The sequence below is a fragment of the Talpa occidentalis genome, unplaced genomic scaffold (genome assembly GCF_014898055.3).
Source record: "Talpa occidentalis isolate TD23 unplaced genomic scaffold, MPIMG_talOcc4v2.1 talOcc4.15, whole genome shotgun sequence".
Taxonomy (NCBI): Eukaryota; Metazoa; Chordata; class Mammalia; order Eulipotyphla; family Talpidae; genus Talpa; species Talpa occidentalis.
This window is the reverse complement of record NW_023601543.1, coordinates 51841558-51855145: the sequence shown is the minus strand read 5'-3', so window position 1 is coordinate 51855145 and position 13588 is coordinate 51841558. Positions and strand designations below refer to the sequence as shown.

The window sequence follows — 13588 nt, the reverse complement described above, 5'->3', positions numbered from 1 at the left end:
TTGGCCCCATTAGTGAGACCCTCTGGCTAGATTGCACTGTGAGTTGGATCCCAGCCAGCTGCCACACCTCCAGGTGATCACTGGTGGGACAATTTCATCTTGGAGGGGCCTTTTGTTTGGAACTTCTGAACATGGTGGACTCTAGGGTGAAATAGCCGGCCACTTGTGGCCTTCGTAACTCTTTATTTTCCATTTGTTAAATAAACCCTATATATTTTTTGAAAAGATTTATTTATTTTTATACAAGAGCTGGGGTACAGGCCAGAGGTGTGGGAGGGTGAGAGGATTCACCAGAGACAGAGCAGGGAGCAGAACAGGCAGACGACAGAAATGCATTGCTGAGGGGACCAGCAGGCACAACAGAAGAGGTCTGCTGTGCCATATGGGATTCTTGCCAGCTGGCCGGGATTGAATCCACACAGCAGAGACTGCAGACAGCTTCATAGCATGGTGCTTAACCTCCTGCACCACCGGGGAGGCCCTAAATAAACCCTATTATTGTTGTTCCCTAAACTTGAGTAGTCTTACAATTGTGTGCATGGGTGAAGAAATCACGGACAGTGACCTGTCCTCTATTGGACACTGTCCTTGGAGGCCTTTAGTATCCACAAATACCAATATCAAGAACACTGGCAAGGATGTGAAATGATGGCACTTCAAAAATAATAAGAAAAAGAAGACAAAGTTCAATAATGTCCTCCCCTCCTCTGCTCATCTTGGCATGTGAGGTGCACCCTCTCCTGCTATTGGTTTTACAGCACTCTGTTCACCTCAACAAAATAAGTAAGGTTCATTCCAGCAGCTATTGCTTCACCTTTTTCCAGTAATATAGTATTCATAGCCAGATATTTTGTCCACAAGGATCAGGTATAAGAGGGACAAGAGTAAAAAAATAAACAAAATAGGCAGAGGACCCAAATAGCTATTTTTCCAAGTAGCCATACAGATGGCCAACAGGTACATGAAAAAGTATTCAACATCACTAATCATCATGAAAATGCAAATCAAAACCACAATGAAATACCACCTCACAGAATGCTATTGTTGGAAGAAAGGTAAGAAATAACAAGTATTGGTGAAGATGTGGAGAAAAGGTAACTCTTGTGCACTGTTGGTAGGAATGTAAATTAGTGCAGTCACTACAATAAACAATATGGAAATTTCCCGAACAATTAAAAATAGATCTGATCCAGCAAATCCTCTTCTAGGTATTTAACCAAAGAAAATGACACTAGCCATGACATGAAAAAAACCTGTGTTGGGCCTCCCTGGTGGTGCAAGGGGTTAAATCTCAGCACTATGAAGCTATCAGCAGTCACTGCAACACAAGTTCAATCCCCAGCCAGGGAGCTGACACACATGGCACAGCAGATCTTTTCTCTCTTGCCCGCTGCTCCCCTCAGCAGTGTATTTCAGTAGATCCACATGTTCTGCTCCCCACTCTGGCTCTGGTGAATCCCCTCACCCCCCCCCACACCTCTGGCCTACACCCCAGCTCTTGTATGCATAAATAAATAAAATAAATCTTTAAAAAAACAAAAACAAAAAAACAACCTGTGTCCATCAATGGGTGAATAATAAAAAAAATATGATAGCTGCATGTAGGTATACATGTAATATAAACATCATACAATGCAATATTTTTTCAACCATAAAAAGAGGGAAAATTTGTGTGTGTGTGTGAAGTAACTTTGCATTATAACTGTATATAAGTTTCAGGTTGTGCATCACTGAAAATCAACATGGTTATATGCTATATTAAGTTCAAAATTTTTGTTCCATTTTTTCCTTCACCATAAATCATTCCCTTTGTCCCAATTTACCCGCTCTCCTTTCCCCTAACCACTAATTTGTCTAATAGTCTAGAAGTTCATTTTTGTTTTATTTAATTCATCTGTTTGTTTAAAAGAAGGAAGTAGTGCCATTTGTGAGAAGGAGAAAGACAAATACCATATCATCTCATTTATATGTAGAATCTAAAAGAAAAAATGAAGCTTATAAGTACAGGGAACATTTTTCTGGTTTCCAGAGGTGGAGGTGAAATGGGTGAAGTGGTAAAAGGGTACAGATCTCCAGTTATAAATAAATCATGATTATGTAATGTACAGTACAACAGTTATAGTTAATATTACTGTATTGTATATTTGAAAGTTGCTATGAGAGTAATTCTTAAATTTCTCATCACAAAAAAATATTATGACTATGGTGAAGGATGTTAACTAGACTTACTATGTATGATGTTGCATGTTAACTAGACTTACTGTGGTAATCATTTCTCAATATATACAAATATTAAATCACAGTTTTATACACCCAAAACTAGTATAATGTTATATCAAATATATCTCAATAAAAATTTAGTGTTTCCTAGTTTGGTTTTTTTTTTTTTAATATGTGCCATTCTCACTGGTGTGAAATGGTATCTCATTGTAGTTTTGATTTGCATTTCCCTGATTACAAGTGATGTTGAACATTTTTTCATATGCCTGTTGGCCATTTGCATTTCCTCCTTGGAAAAGTTTCTTTTTAGCTTTTCTGCCCATTTTTTGACTGGGTTATTTTCTTTGTTTTTGTTGAGTCTCATCAGCTCTTCGTAGATTTTTGTGATTAGTCCTTTATCATTAGTGTTGGGCGAAAAAATTTTCTTCCAGTGTGTGGGGTTTCTCTTTGTTTTGGTTATTGTCTATTTTTCTGTGCAGAAGCTCTTTAATTTGATGTAGTCCCAGCTGTTTATCTTTGCCTTCACTTTCACTGCTTTGGATGACAACAAATGTTGGCGAGGTTGTGGAGAAAAAGGAACTCTTCTGCATTGCTGGTGGGAGTGCAAACTGGTCCAACCACTATGGCGAGCTGTGTGGAGATTTCTTGACCTACTTAACATAGAGCTTCCATATGATCCAGCAATTCCACTCCTAGATATTTACCCAAATGACACAGAAACGTTAATTCCAAAGGGCACCTGTATCCCTATGTTTATACCAGCACTATTTACAATAGCTAAGCTATGGAAACAACCCAAATGCCCAAAAATAGATGACTGGATCAAGAAGATGTGGTTCATATACACCATGGAATATTACTTAGCAATCAAAAAAGATAAACACATGCAGTTTACAGCAACATGGATGGAGCTAGAAGGGATCATGCTCAGCGAAATAAGTCAGAAAGAAAAAAGAAAAAAACCGGATGGTCTGACTCATAGCAGGAATTTAGAAAACCTAAATAAGGTACCAGGAAAAAGACTAATTAATACAAAGTAAAAACCAAAATCAACAAGCAAATATATACCAGAGACACACTATGGTGGGGGGAGGGGCTGGGAGAGGAAGGACTAGGGTCAAAATAAGGGGGGGTGCAATTGTATGGGGGATATAACCAAAATGAAAATGCATACATTGTGCAAAAATGAAAAAATGATGTAAGAATTATATAAAATAAAATATTAGATTAAAAAATTAGTGTTTCCTGATTTGTGGCAGGAACTCAGGGAACATGTTATCCATGCATCCAGCAAGATATTTCTATGACTGTGTGTGTCTCATTCTAATAAATTAAAACTTCAAGTCCAAAAGACCAAATATTCAGGGTCCTCTCTAACCTAATCCCCAGTCTAGCTCTTGTTCAAATACATTGAAAAAAGCAAACTAAACTGATTACCCAAACTGCCCTGTTTTTTTCTACTTCTATGACTTTTATCACTGGCATGTAAAAGTAGAGCCAAGTCCCAGAGCATGGCAATGCCAGGAAGGGAGGGAGGGAGGGAGGGAAGAAAGAAGGTCAGGAGGAGATAGGGAGAGAGGGAGCAGAAAAGAGAATGGGATTATCTCTTCTGAAATGGTTAAGACTTGGCTTTCCTGGAAGCTGGTGGGTGAGGTGGAGGTTAGGGAAGTAAGACTGGATTCTCATCTGGGTTCAGTGTCAGAAAGGGACTAAAGGACAAGGGGGAGATTTTACTCCAGGAACAGTGACATCATGTCTGCTGCCTCCTTCTGCCGCAGAAGACTCTTCATTAGAATTTAAGATGATCCATTCTATCTTCCGGTTTGTTGTCTGGATGGGAATGGTCAGGCCTGGGGAGGGGAAGAAACTAAGGCTCCAGACCTTTGTGTTGTCTCTGTCTATCAGTAGCACAGAAATCTGAAGAAAACAGCTGGGAGTACTCTGAAGAGCTGCCAGTAACATGTCTTTTATCTTTGTCAGGTTCTCAGCCCACTCATCTGGAAATGGAGCTAAGAGTCTTTCCTCTCTGCCTAGAATTTGCTATGCTTCTGCAAACGCGTCAAAGTCAAACCCTTTGAAGTGCTCAGAGTATCCACATGTTTTCATGGGTCAATCAGAAAATCTGTGTCCCAGATTACACAGGCAAGGTTACTCTGCACAGACCCCATTTGAAGCATGTACTTTCTTGGGATCCTATAGTAGATAGGACTGTGAGGTTTAGTCCTAATCCCTAAGTGTCCCTAGTAAGGGGATAGGGACAGAACCAGAGATGGTGTCCTGAACAACTCACCCCTCAGGAGCCCAGCTGAAAGAAAGGTAGAAGAGAGCTGGGGTTGCCTGCTCTAAAGCCCTTTATCTGTACATACAGTCTAATCCTCCAGTCCTGACGATAAACCGTTGTATTGCACTCCAAAATGTATAAGAATGAAAGTATGGCAGTTGAATAGGACAGAACCATGGAGATAGATGTCCAATTTTCTTGCCTTCCATAGTAAAGTCTCTCAGGCACTAAGAGCCAGAGAAAATGTGAGAGGTAAGATGGGGAGAGAGATCAGTTCAAGGTTCAAGACCTCAGTCCTTTCCTCCTTTTTTCAAGAGGTAACAATGTAGTTTGCCTTGTTTGTAGGGTTCCAGAGACCTCCAAAGAAGGTGAGGAAGCTTGCCTCCATTGGCAGGACTGGACAACCCGGCCAACGAAAATGCCCTGGTACCCTCGAGAAGAGGAAAGCCCAGGTGGAGTCTGATGAGACTAACTTTGTACCTGAAGCCTACATCGACCGGATGCCAATGGTTCGCTCTGATCCTATATGGAGTATTTCAACAAAGCCAGCTAAAATTGCTGCTTAGTTATTCTGCCCTGTGATTTTATGCAAAAATAGGCAAATGGTTTAAAAGTACACTTAATTTGCAAAGTTTTGCTATGCTGTTAAAGTTTGGGATCAAGGTTGAGAGAATTCATTTTTGCATAAGTTGAACCATTTTAACATTTTTTTTCCTGTGATTTTGACATATCTGCTGTCTTGTTCTGGCTAATGCCTCCAGATGTTTTCTTTCGGCTGGGACTGATGAACTGTTTTTCCAGGAATGGAGGACTTTTGCTTTCCACAATGGACAATACCTGGAGGGATTCGTTTTCTTTCAGACTGGAACCCTGGAAAACTTTCATCTGAGACTGTATCCCAGCATCCATATGTTTGATCTTCATCACCATGGAAATGGTGGCAAAAAGTGAAAGGGGGGAATTGTTAGGGGGAAGTGATGTCCTGAGTTAATCCCATACAGGATTAACTTTGTGGACTCCACCCCCACTCCAGACTAAAGCCATCAAGACTCTGGGAAAGACAAATCCCATCACCACCAAGGGAGGGTGGCTGGGACCTGAGGGTGGAGTTGGGCAGCCAGGTTGGATATAAAAAACCAAACACGTGGGCCTTGGGCTCTCTCTCTGGCTCGCGATTGCTCGCCTCCTGGCTTCACCACTCCTGGCTGGCGGCCAGCTCTCAGAGCGCCATTTTGGGATTCCTAATCGGCGGATCGGGTAGGACTCATTTAAAACTTTGTCTCCCACTTTTCTCCCAGAGCTGTGCATTTCCTCATTTCCCCTTCCCTTTGTAAATAAACCTTTTATTAACCTTTCACGTGTGCCTGCAGTAGAGCATTGATAAGTCCTTTTAAGCGCGCGGGTGAGGACCCACAGTCAGGCACCCCGTTTTGTATCGGGGTTGCTCTACAACAGGGCCACTGTCAAAGAAGCTTTCAGGAAGAGCTCTAACCATCTGAAATACTTCCCTGGTACAGGTTTTCTAGTTCTGTTCCTTCATTCCCTCAGCTTGTGTCTTTTTCACTGCTCACAGTTGCACAGGGGACATACAAGACCGTGCTGTGGAAGGATGAAGATTTAACAAAATGAAGATGCCTGGATCTGAATTTGTGTTATCTGACCTGATCCAGGGCCTGTTTGTTTCCTTTTGTTCTTTTCCACATCACAAGGAAACTGCCCACTACAGGCTGTGTTGTCAGACAGTGTTCCCAGGCTCTCTCATAAGCCACCTTCTGGCTGGGTTCAACCAATTCCAGGCATTGGTGGGAGGGCAGGAAAAATGGGGGAAGCCAGGGTACTTAGCCTCTGCCTTTTCTGCCTCCAGTGGTATCTCTGATGTCTTTTCTATGGCTCCCACTATAAATATACTTCTAATTCTGCTGTGTGATCCTAACTTCCTGTCTCAGGTCACATTGCTTCCTCCCATTCTCCCTCCATTCTTCACCTTCCCCTGCTCTACCCTGTATTACAAAAGGGTTGACCCCTATAAGTTGTGTTTCCAAGACTCTCAAACTAGTTGACATACAGTTTTTCCCAGAGGCATTGGAGGCAGATTAAAGGACAGTAATGAGTGAAAAGAAAGGGTATTTCTTCTGTTCCTCTGGTTTGTGAAGTGTCTCTCCTCTACGGTTTTAGCACTTGTGCTCAGGCCTGTGTTTCCACTTTCCATCAGGTGACCCCTATCCCTTGACTCTTAGCTATACCTACTTTCTTACCCAACAGTCTAAGGGTAGTTTTGATCTCCTAATGTCACTAATTGTCCTGTGCTCTTTAGATTCTCAGTCTATCGCCTATGTAAACTATTTCATTTCTGCATTAAATTCTCTGTCATAAATATTTGATAGCTTGATTTCTACTTAGATTTTGGCGATAAACTGGACTTGTGGAAATGTAACCTATGATTCAAGGTACTCCTTGGTCATTTTTCTCAAAGTGATAGGTGGGGACTGAGCGAAAGCCCTTCAAAAGATGCCTTGTAGTAGCCAGAGAAGTGAAGTACAGGACTGAGAAAGCTGATGTTACACTTCTACCCCCTTGAATTCTTCAGAACCTTGTTTCTAGGACTACACATCCCCATATTCTCTAGAGGATCTTGGTGGGAAAGTGCGGGTCATTAAGTTAGTTTTCTTTTTCTCTCATTCAGTGACCAGGTCCTTTGTGTCTGCCTGAGGACATCTTTCCCCATAACCAACCAGACCCTTCCCCCAATGAACCATCTCTCTCTCTCTCTACACACACACACACACGCACAACACAGCAGTCACCATTGTGTTGTGTTTAATTTTTTGAGAATTTTATTGTGGAGGATAATATAGGAGAGCAGCTTCAGGGAGCAGATTGAGTTATGCTGCTCTCCAGCTACAGGGGTCCACAGGTGGTTTTTTGAAGCATGGTGGATTTCTGGGAAGGCTGCGAGATTATAGTTGGTATTTGAGATATCTTATCAATATGGGTGGAATATCTAGTTGGTTGATGGCTTGTGGCTGACTGGACTGGAGCAGTGCCTTGCGGATAACTAAACGGGCCTGTGATAGTAGTGACCGTGGAATGGCTACAGCAAGGAGAAAAACAGGTTATAAGAAGCAATTCTCAGTATAATTCTCCCACCCAAACCTACATCCTACATTGATGCTGCCCTGACTACTGCAGCCCTTATTTTTCTCTCCCTTCTAAGACATGTCCCCCAACTTGCTCTCAATGCATGGTAGCAGTGAGGACACAAAGGCCTAGAGAGGGCATGCTCAAGGCCACAGAACAGTGCCTGGCCAAGCCATAATCAGAAATTAGGCTACTACCATCTCCTACCTCATCACAGTGATCTCTTCTCTAATAAGGAATCTCTTCTCTAATAAGGATCTCTTCTCTAATAAGGAACTGCTTTCCACTGGGGCACCAGGAGAGGGAAGAAGATGGTATTTTTGCTAATTCATCCCAGAAAAATTGGCTTAGGGGTAATGTAATGTCCTAGGAACTTCAAGTCAAGAGGCCTAATAGGGTTGGCCTTCTGGATACTTACCTCGGGCCTGTAGCAGCAATTCAGTACCTTTATCATTTTGTGAGTTCAGGTCCAGAGAGAGAGTTGGAAGGTAGACGTTAGCACCAAAATCAATTAAAAGCTGGATGTACTCTGGATCACAATTATGATGGAGGCAGATTTCAAGGAGGGTGCGGGGGCGAGGCACACGAGCCAATAGATACTGGTCGGTGCAGTTGTAGTCAGGGTCTGCCCCATGTTGCAAAAGCAGGCGGAAACAGTCAAGGTGCCCATAGACTGCAGCCAAATAGAGGGGGCCAGAACATGAAGCTATGTTTGATGCCCAGACTGGTAGTTTAGCTTTGACATTGACCTCTGCACCATGGCCCAGGAGTTCCTTCAGGATGGCAACAGCACCATCACGAGCAGCTGTGAGCACAGGAGAGCAGTTGTTGTAAATGCTACCACCAGGACAGGCACCAGCTTCCAAAAGCACACGCACACAGTCCAGATGACCATGACTGACGGCGGTAAAAAGTGGTGTCTGTGCCTTGACGTCCAAGCTATCGACATCAGCACCATGTGCCAGGAGAACCTGCAAGCAGCTCAGATGGCCATAAGAAGCAGCCAAGCGCAGGGGTGTCCCAGGAATACCCCAGCCACTCCTACTGTTGATGAAACGTTTGTAACGCTCCTGGTGCAAAAGCTGGTCCAAGGTAGAGGAGTCATTTTCATATACTGCTTGATTGAGAGCCTGCTTCTCCCCTGTGTCGGTGTCCTCCTCCTCCTTGTCGGGCTGCAGGAGGGAGAAGATCTTGGTGATGTCCATGAGGTTCATCTTTGCTGACTGGAAAACTATTCTCATTATGAGCAGGAAGATGTGCCAGATCTGTGGGTCGGAAAAGTGAGAAAGAGTGAAAGACTGAGGACCCCCATCAAAAGCCTGGATGCCAGCCCTCATCCTTCACCCTTTATGATCAGACTCTTCAGTCATGGGCACTCTGAATAGCACTCCTATTCCATCTTATTTCAAGCCCCAGAGATGGCTGCAAGAACAGATCACACTTTTTCACAGCCTCTGCATATGCTGTTCTGCCTGTCCTTAGAACACTTACTTATTTCTTGGGATGCTTTCCCTAATATCCTCCTGTTCCTGCTCAGGGACTCCAAAGGAGCACAACTAGACTTTAACTATGAACTTTCACACCACATTTCTAAGTATCTGTGCTTCATTAGTGTGTAAACTCCAGAGTGAGAACCTCTACACCCATCTTGTATTCCTCCACTCTGAGGGCCTACATAATGACTGGGTATTTGGTAGGTGCACCTTTCTCACTTCAGAATGTGTACACTAATAAGGTGATGCTGATCTGACAGTTAACTAAGCCAACAGATTTTTGGCGATTTGTGGTGTCAAGCTGTCATCCTGTGCAGTCAAACATCAGTTTTAAGGGGCAGACCACAAACTCCACCTACAGTCTTTTAGATGAAGTTCAGCATCTTCACAAGCATGTCATGTGTAACCTCCCCTCAGATTCAAGCCCCATGCTTCAAGCAACAGAGTTGCTCTGGTTAAATAAGGAGGTGACACTATAAAGAACACACTTCAAGTAAAATAAAGTTTAAAAATATGGTAAAAAAAAGTTGTGTTTTCCAGGGAAAGTCTTCCTTACTGGTGACAACTGGTTTCTCCCCCAAGACCACTTCATTCTAGGAGTCCTTCTTATTGCCAGTATCTCCTTGGAATCTATGGCTTCCCTATCCTTCTGAGTCAAGTGTTTTCCCTTGGTCTCTGATCCAACAAGCTTGGAACCTCTTCTCTCCTCATGACCCAATAATAACTCAACTTAACTCCTTGATCTTACCAGTCCTATTCCTAGTGCTACAAAGTCAAAGTCACTCACCTCAGTTTTTAATGTCATTAGTGAAAGCTGTTAGGTTTTTCAGAGCTCAGGTGTTCCTACTCTCCCATACCCTGCAGTCATGGTTTCAGGGCCACATACAACCTCTTATTCACTGTCTATCTCCACCCTTCTTTGTTAGCCTTCAACCCTGGGTAAATACTTCATAAGAAAAAATTGTGAGGTGGGTGGGTGGGGTTTCCCCCAACTTTAAGCCTCTCCCTCTATCCCAGCATCAACTCCATATATGGTCATACCATTTATTCATTTTGGGTACAAGTGTAACAAGAAGATTTTTAGAAATCAGGCAGACCTGTTTGTAATTAGCATCACCAGTCCCTAGCTGAGTAACCTTGAACATGTTTCTTCCCTTTGGGACTCTGTTTTCTTGCCTATAAGACAGAAAATGATAGCCTCTGCTTCATAAGGCTGTTAAGAGAAAGCTATTATGTATTAGCTCTTTAAAGATGGGACTTCTTGCTTTGCACATTGAACCTCTTTACTCTTTCTCCCCCCCTCAACCATTTTAGGAAACAAAACAAGACACATCTATGGTATTTTGTCCTACTCTAGCTTCCTTTTTCTTCATCTTTCTCTTATTCATCAAACATATACAACAAATTATCTACCATGTAGTTCCCAACCTCCAATTTGCTTCTCCATATTCTATAATCTGACTCCATCCATCCTCAGTCACACACTAAGGCAGTGCTTTAAAGAGTCATCTTTCTGGCCAAGCCTACTGTGTGCTTCTCAGTTCTTTCCATCTTGACTTTTCAGGGACATCTGTTTTCACTCTCTCCTACATACTCCTCCCTTGGCTTCCTTGCCAGCATACTTCCCTGATTTTTCTCCTTTTTATCTCCCCTGAAATAGTTAAATTCTTCTTGTTCTCTCCTTGATCCTCTTCTCTTCAATCCCAGAGCTATTTCTGTCACTTTCATTCTGATGATTTCAAGACTATCATTTCAAGCCCTCCATCTTTCTCCTCAGCAAAATGTATGTATCCACTGAGATTCTTCAGGCACTTCAAAGTCAACAATATTACACAACCACTATCACCATCACCATCAACAAGCTCGAACTATATCTCAGTTCTTCACTGTCCATCTAGTCAAACAAAGACCCTAATACCCATCTTAGTTCTCTTATCTTTTGTGTGACTTCCATATAGATGTTCATCAAATCTTACGGTTTTTACTTCAGAGATAGAGATAGGTCACTCATATCAGGCCATATCACCCCATTGCCAATGCATTATCTAGGTCTCCTCATTGTTTGCCTCAACTGTTGCAGTGTCCTAGCTAGTTTCTCTTTTCAATATTTTCTTCACATTTTAACCAAAACAACCATAAAATATAAACCCCATGTGTTAAATCCTTAAATGGTTCCCCTTTCACCATCCAAGCCAGATACCTTATCCTGGTTCACAAGTCTTTCACAAGCAGATCTTGGCAAATCTCTCCAACCTCAATTCCTACTATTTCTCCATTTATACTCCAAGATCCAGTGATAAGGAAACAAACCATTCCTCTCCATATACACGTTCTTTCACAGTCTGTGCTCTTATAGCAGTCAAGACACTGTATTATAACTTCTTTTATATAGACCTGTTTTGCTCCCACTGCAGATTGAGTGGCTGTATGGGATAGAGGTAAGCATGGACCTGGAATTCTGCTTCAACTTAGTTCCACCACTTAATAGCTGTGTGACCTAGGGCAGATGACTTTATCTCTCTGTGTTCATTTCTGTTTTTTTTTTTTTTTAAGATTTATTTATTTATTTGTACAAGCACTGGGTCCAGTCAGAAGTGCAGGAGGGTGAGAGAATTCACCAGAGCCAGAGCAGGGAACAGAACAGCCAGACTGATGAAATATACTGCTGAGGGGAGCAGCGGGTGTGGCAGGAGAGGTCTGTGTGCCATGTGGGACCCTCACCAGTGGCCGGGGATTGAACCGGCGCTGCAGAGGCTGCAGGCAGCTTTGCAGCCCAGCACTCAACCACTGTGCCACCAGGGGAGGCCCTCTCTGTGTCCATTTCTTCATCTGTAAAGAGAGAGTGATAATTGTCCCTGCCTCAGAGAGCTATTGTTAAGATTAATAAATTAATATACATTAAGTGCTTAGAATAATACCTGTGTGAAATACTCAGCAACATCATTACTATGATGATTATTATTATTTAGGTCTCCAATTTCTATAACTACCGCTCCCTACTCAGAGCTGAAATGCACCCTGTAGATTTAATTTACTCAATTTAAAGGTGGGAAAATCAAAGCTCAAAGGAAAACAAGGACTGTTTCCTAATGTCACATATTTGTCATTATCAGTTGTGTCATTAACAAGAACCCAGAAGTCATCTATAATCTTGTGCTGCGTTTCAAAGCTCTTTCAAATAGTGGAATAGTAATATGATCCCCCTTCTGTGGATGGAAGAAACAGAGGCCAGAGAGTACAAGAGATTTGTCAGCTGTTTTATATGAAAGATAGCAGAGCCAGAAATAGAATCTAGGCTTTCCTGCTCCCCATCCTGTTCTTTCTTTTGCAACTTGAAACACAAACACATGCCCTGCCCCCTTGCCTCAAGGGGAGTCACATTGCATCTCCCAGAATACTCAGCTTTTGACTGTTATGCTGAATTCCAGGGACTTCAATCATGAAAGGTTTCTTTACAAATCATTTCTTCTAATAACCAGCAGGGATTCCCTTCTTACTCACTTCTTATTTTGGCAAGTGGTCTCTGGGGAGATGAAGAGAGAATGGAGTCGGGAGGGAAATGCTAAACTCTCAAGATAATACTAAAGACCTATAGCAGGCCCCATCTAACCATCTAATGAGCCTCCAGTGGGATTAAGCAATGGCCCCTAGATGACTTGGCCACTACTCCTTGTTTGACAGGATAAGAAAATCCACCTAATATATTGTCTAACCTCCCTTTATTGTGGTTCATTAATTAAAGAGTTATTATGTGGCTATTCTGTGCCAGGATCCTCCTTTCTGATCCTTAGAGCATAGCATTTTTTTTTTGTGTGTATGTGACATTGGGCTGGCAGTAATTTCAGTAAGTCTCTGGTTCCCTCTCAGAATGATTTTTAGCACATAAAAACAGGGTTAAATGAAACCAATTATATTGACATGCAACAATATAGTTAACTGCATTATATACTAATAGAAATTCTTTGTTAATGCATTAAATAACAGGATCTACTAATAATTTCTTTTTTTTTTTTTCACAAGAAGGGTAATGTGCCGATGTTGTAATAAAGTTTAAGGGAGGCACATCTCACACAGCCACGTGAACACCCAATCATCATGCTTATGAACGGGAAAAGGATCTCCTTTAAAAAAAAAAATATTTATTTATACAAGAGCAGGGGTACAGGCCAGATGCGCGGGAGGGTGAGAGGACTCACCAGAGACAGAGCAGGTAACAGAACAGGCAGACTTACGAAATACACTGCTGTGGGAGGCAGCAGGCGCAACAGCAGAGGTCTGCAGCGCCATGCGGGACCCACGCCGGCCAGCCGGGATCGAACCAGTGCTGCAGAGGCTGTGGACAGCTTCACAGCGCTGTGCTCAACCGCCTGCGTCACCAGAGGAGGCCCTCTACTAATAATTTCTAAGTGATGGTAAATGAAATTTCCCGATCTCTGCAATACCGTAATGTGAGTTG

The 13588-nt window shown here is 42.4% G+C and overlaps 1 protein-coding gene and 1 non-coding gene across 2 annotated transcripts; both read right to left on the bottom strand.

The window, feature by feature from the left end:
- Nucleotides 1-7322: 7322 nt before the first annotated feature.
- ASB12 (ankyrin repeat and SOCS box containing 12) lies at nt 7323-10002 on the bottom strand. Its single transcript, XM_037513047.2, has 3 exons — nt 9920-10002; nt 8058-8904; nt 7323-7592 (listed from the first exon to the last, which is right to left on the bottom strand). The coding sequence occupies exons 1-3, from the start codon at nt 9935-9937 to the stop codon at nt 7459-7461; spliced, it is 999 nt and encodes a 332-aa protein (XP_037368944.1). The 5' UTR covers nt 9938-10002; the 3' UTR covers nt 7323-7458.
- A 3141-nt stretch (nt 10003-13143) lies between these two features.
- LOC119246848 (small nucleolar RNA U13) lies at nt 13144-13250 on the bottom strand. Its single transcript, XR_005125599.1, has one exon. It is a non-coding gene; the product is annotated as a small nucleolar RNA U13 (small nucleolar RNA).
- Nucleotides 13251-13588: the final 338 nt, after the last annotated feature.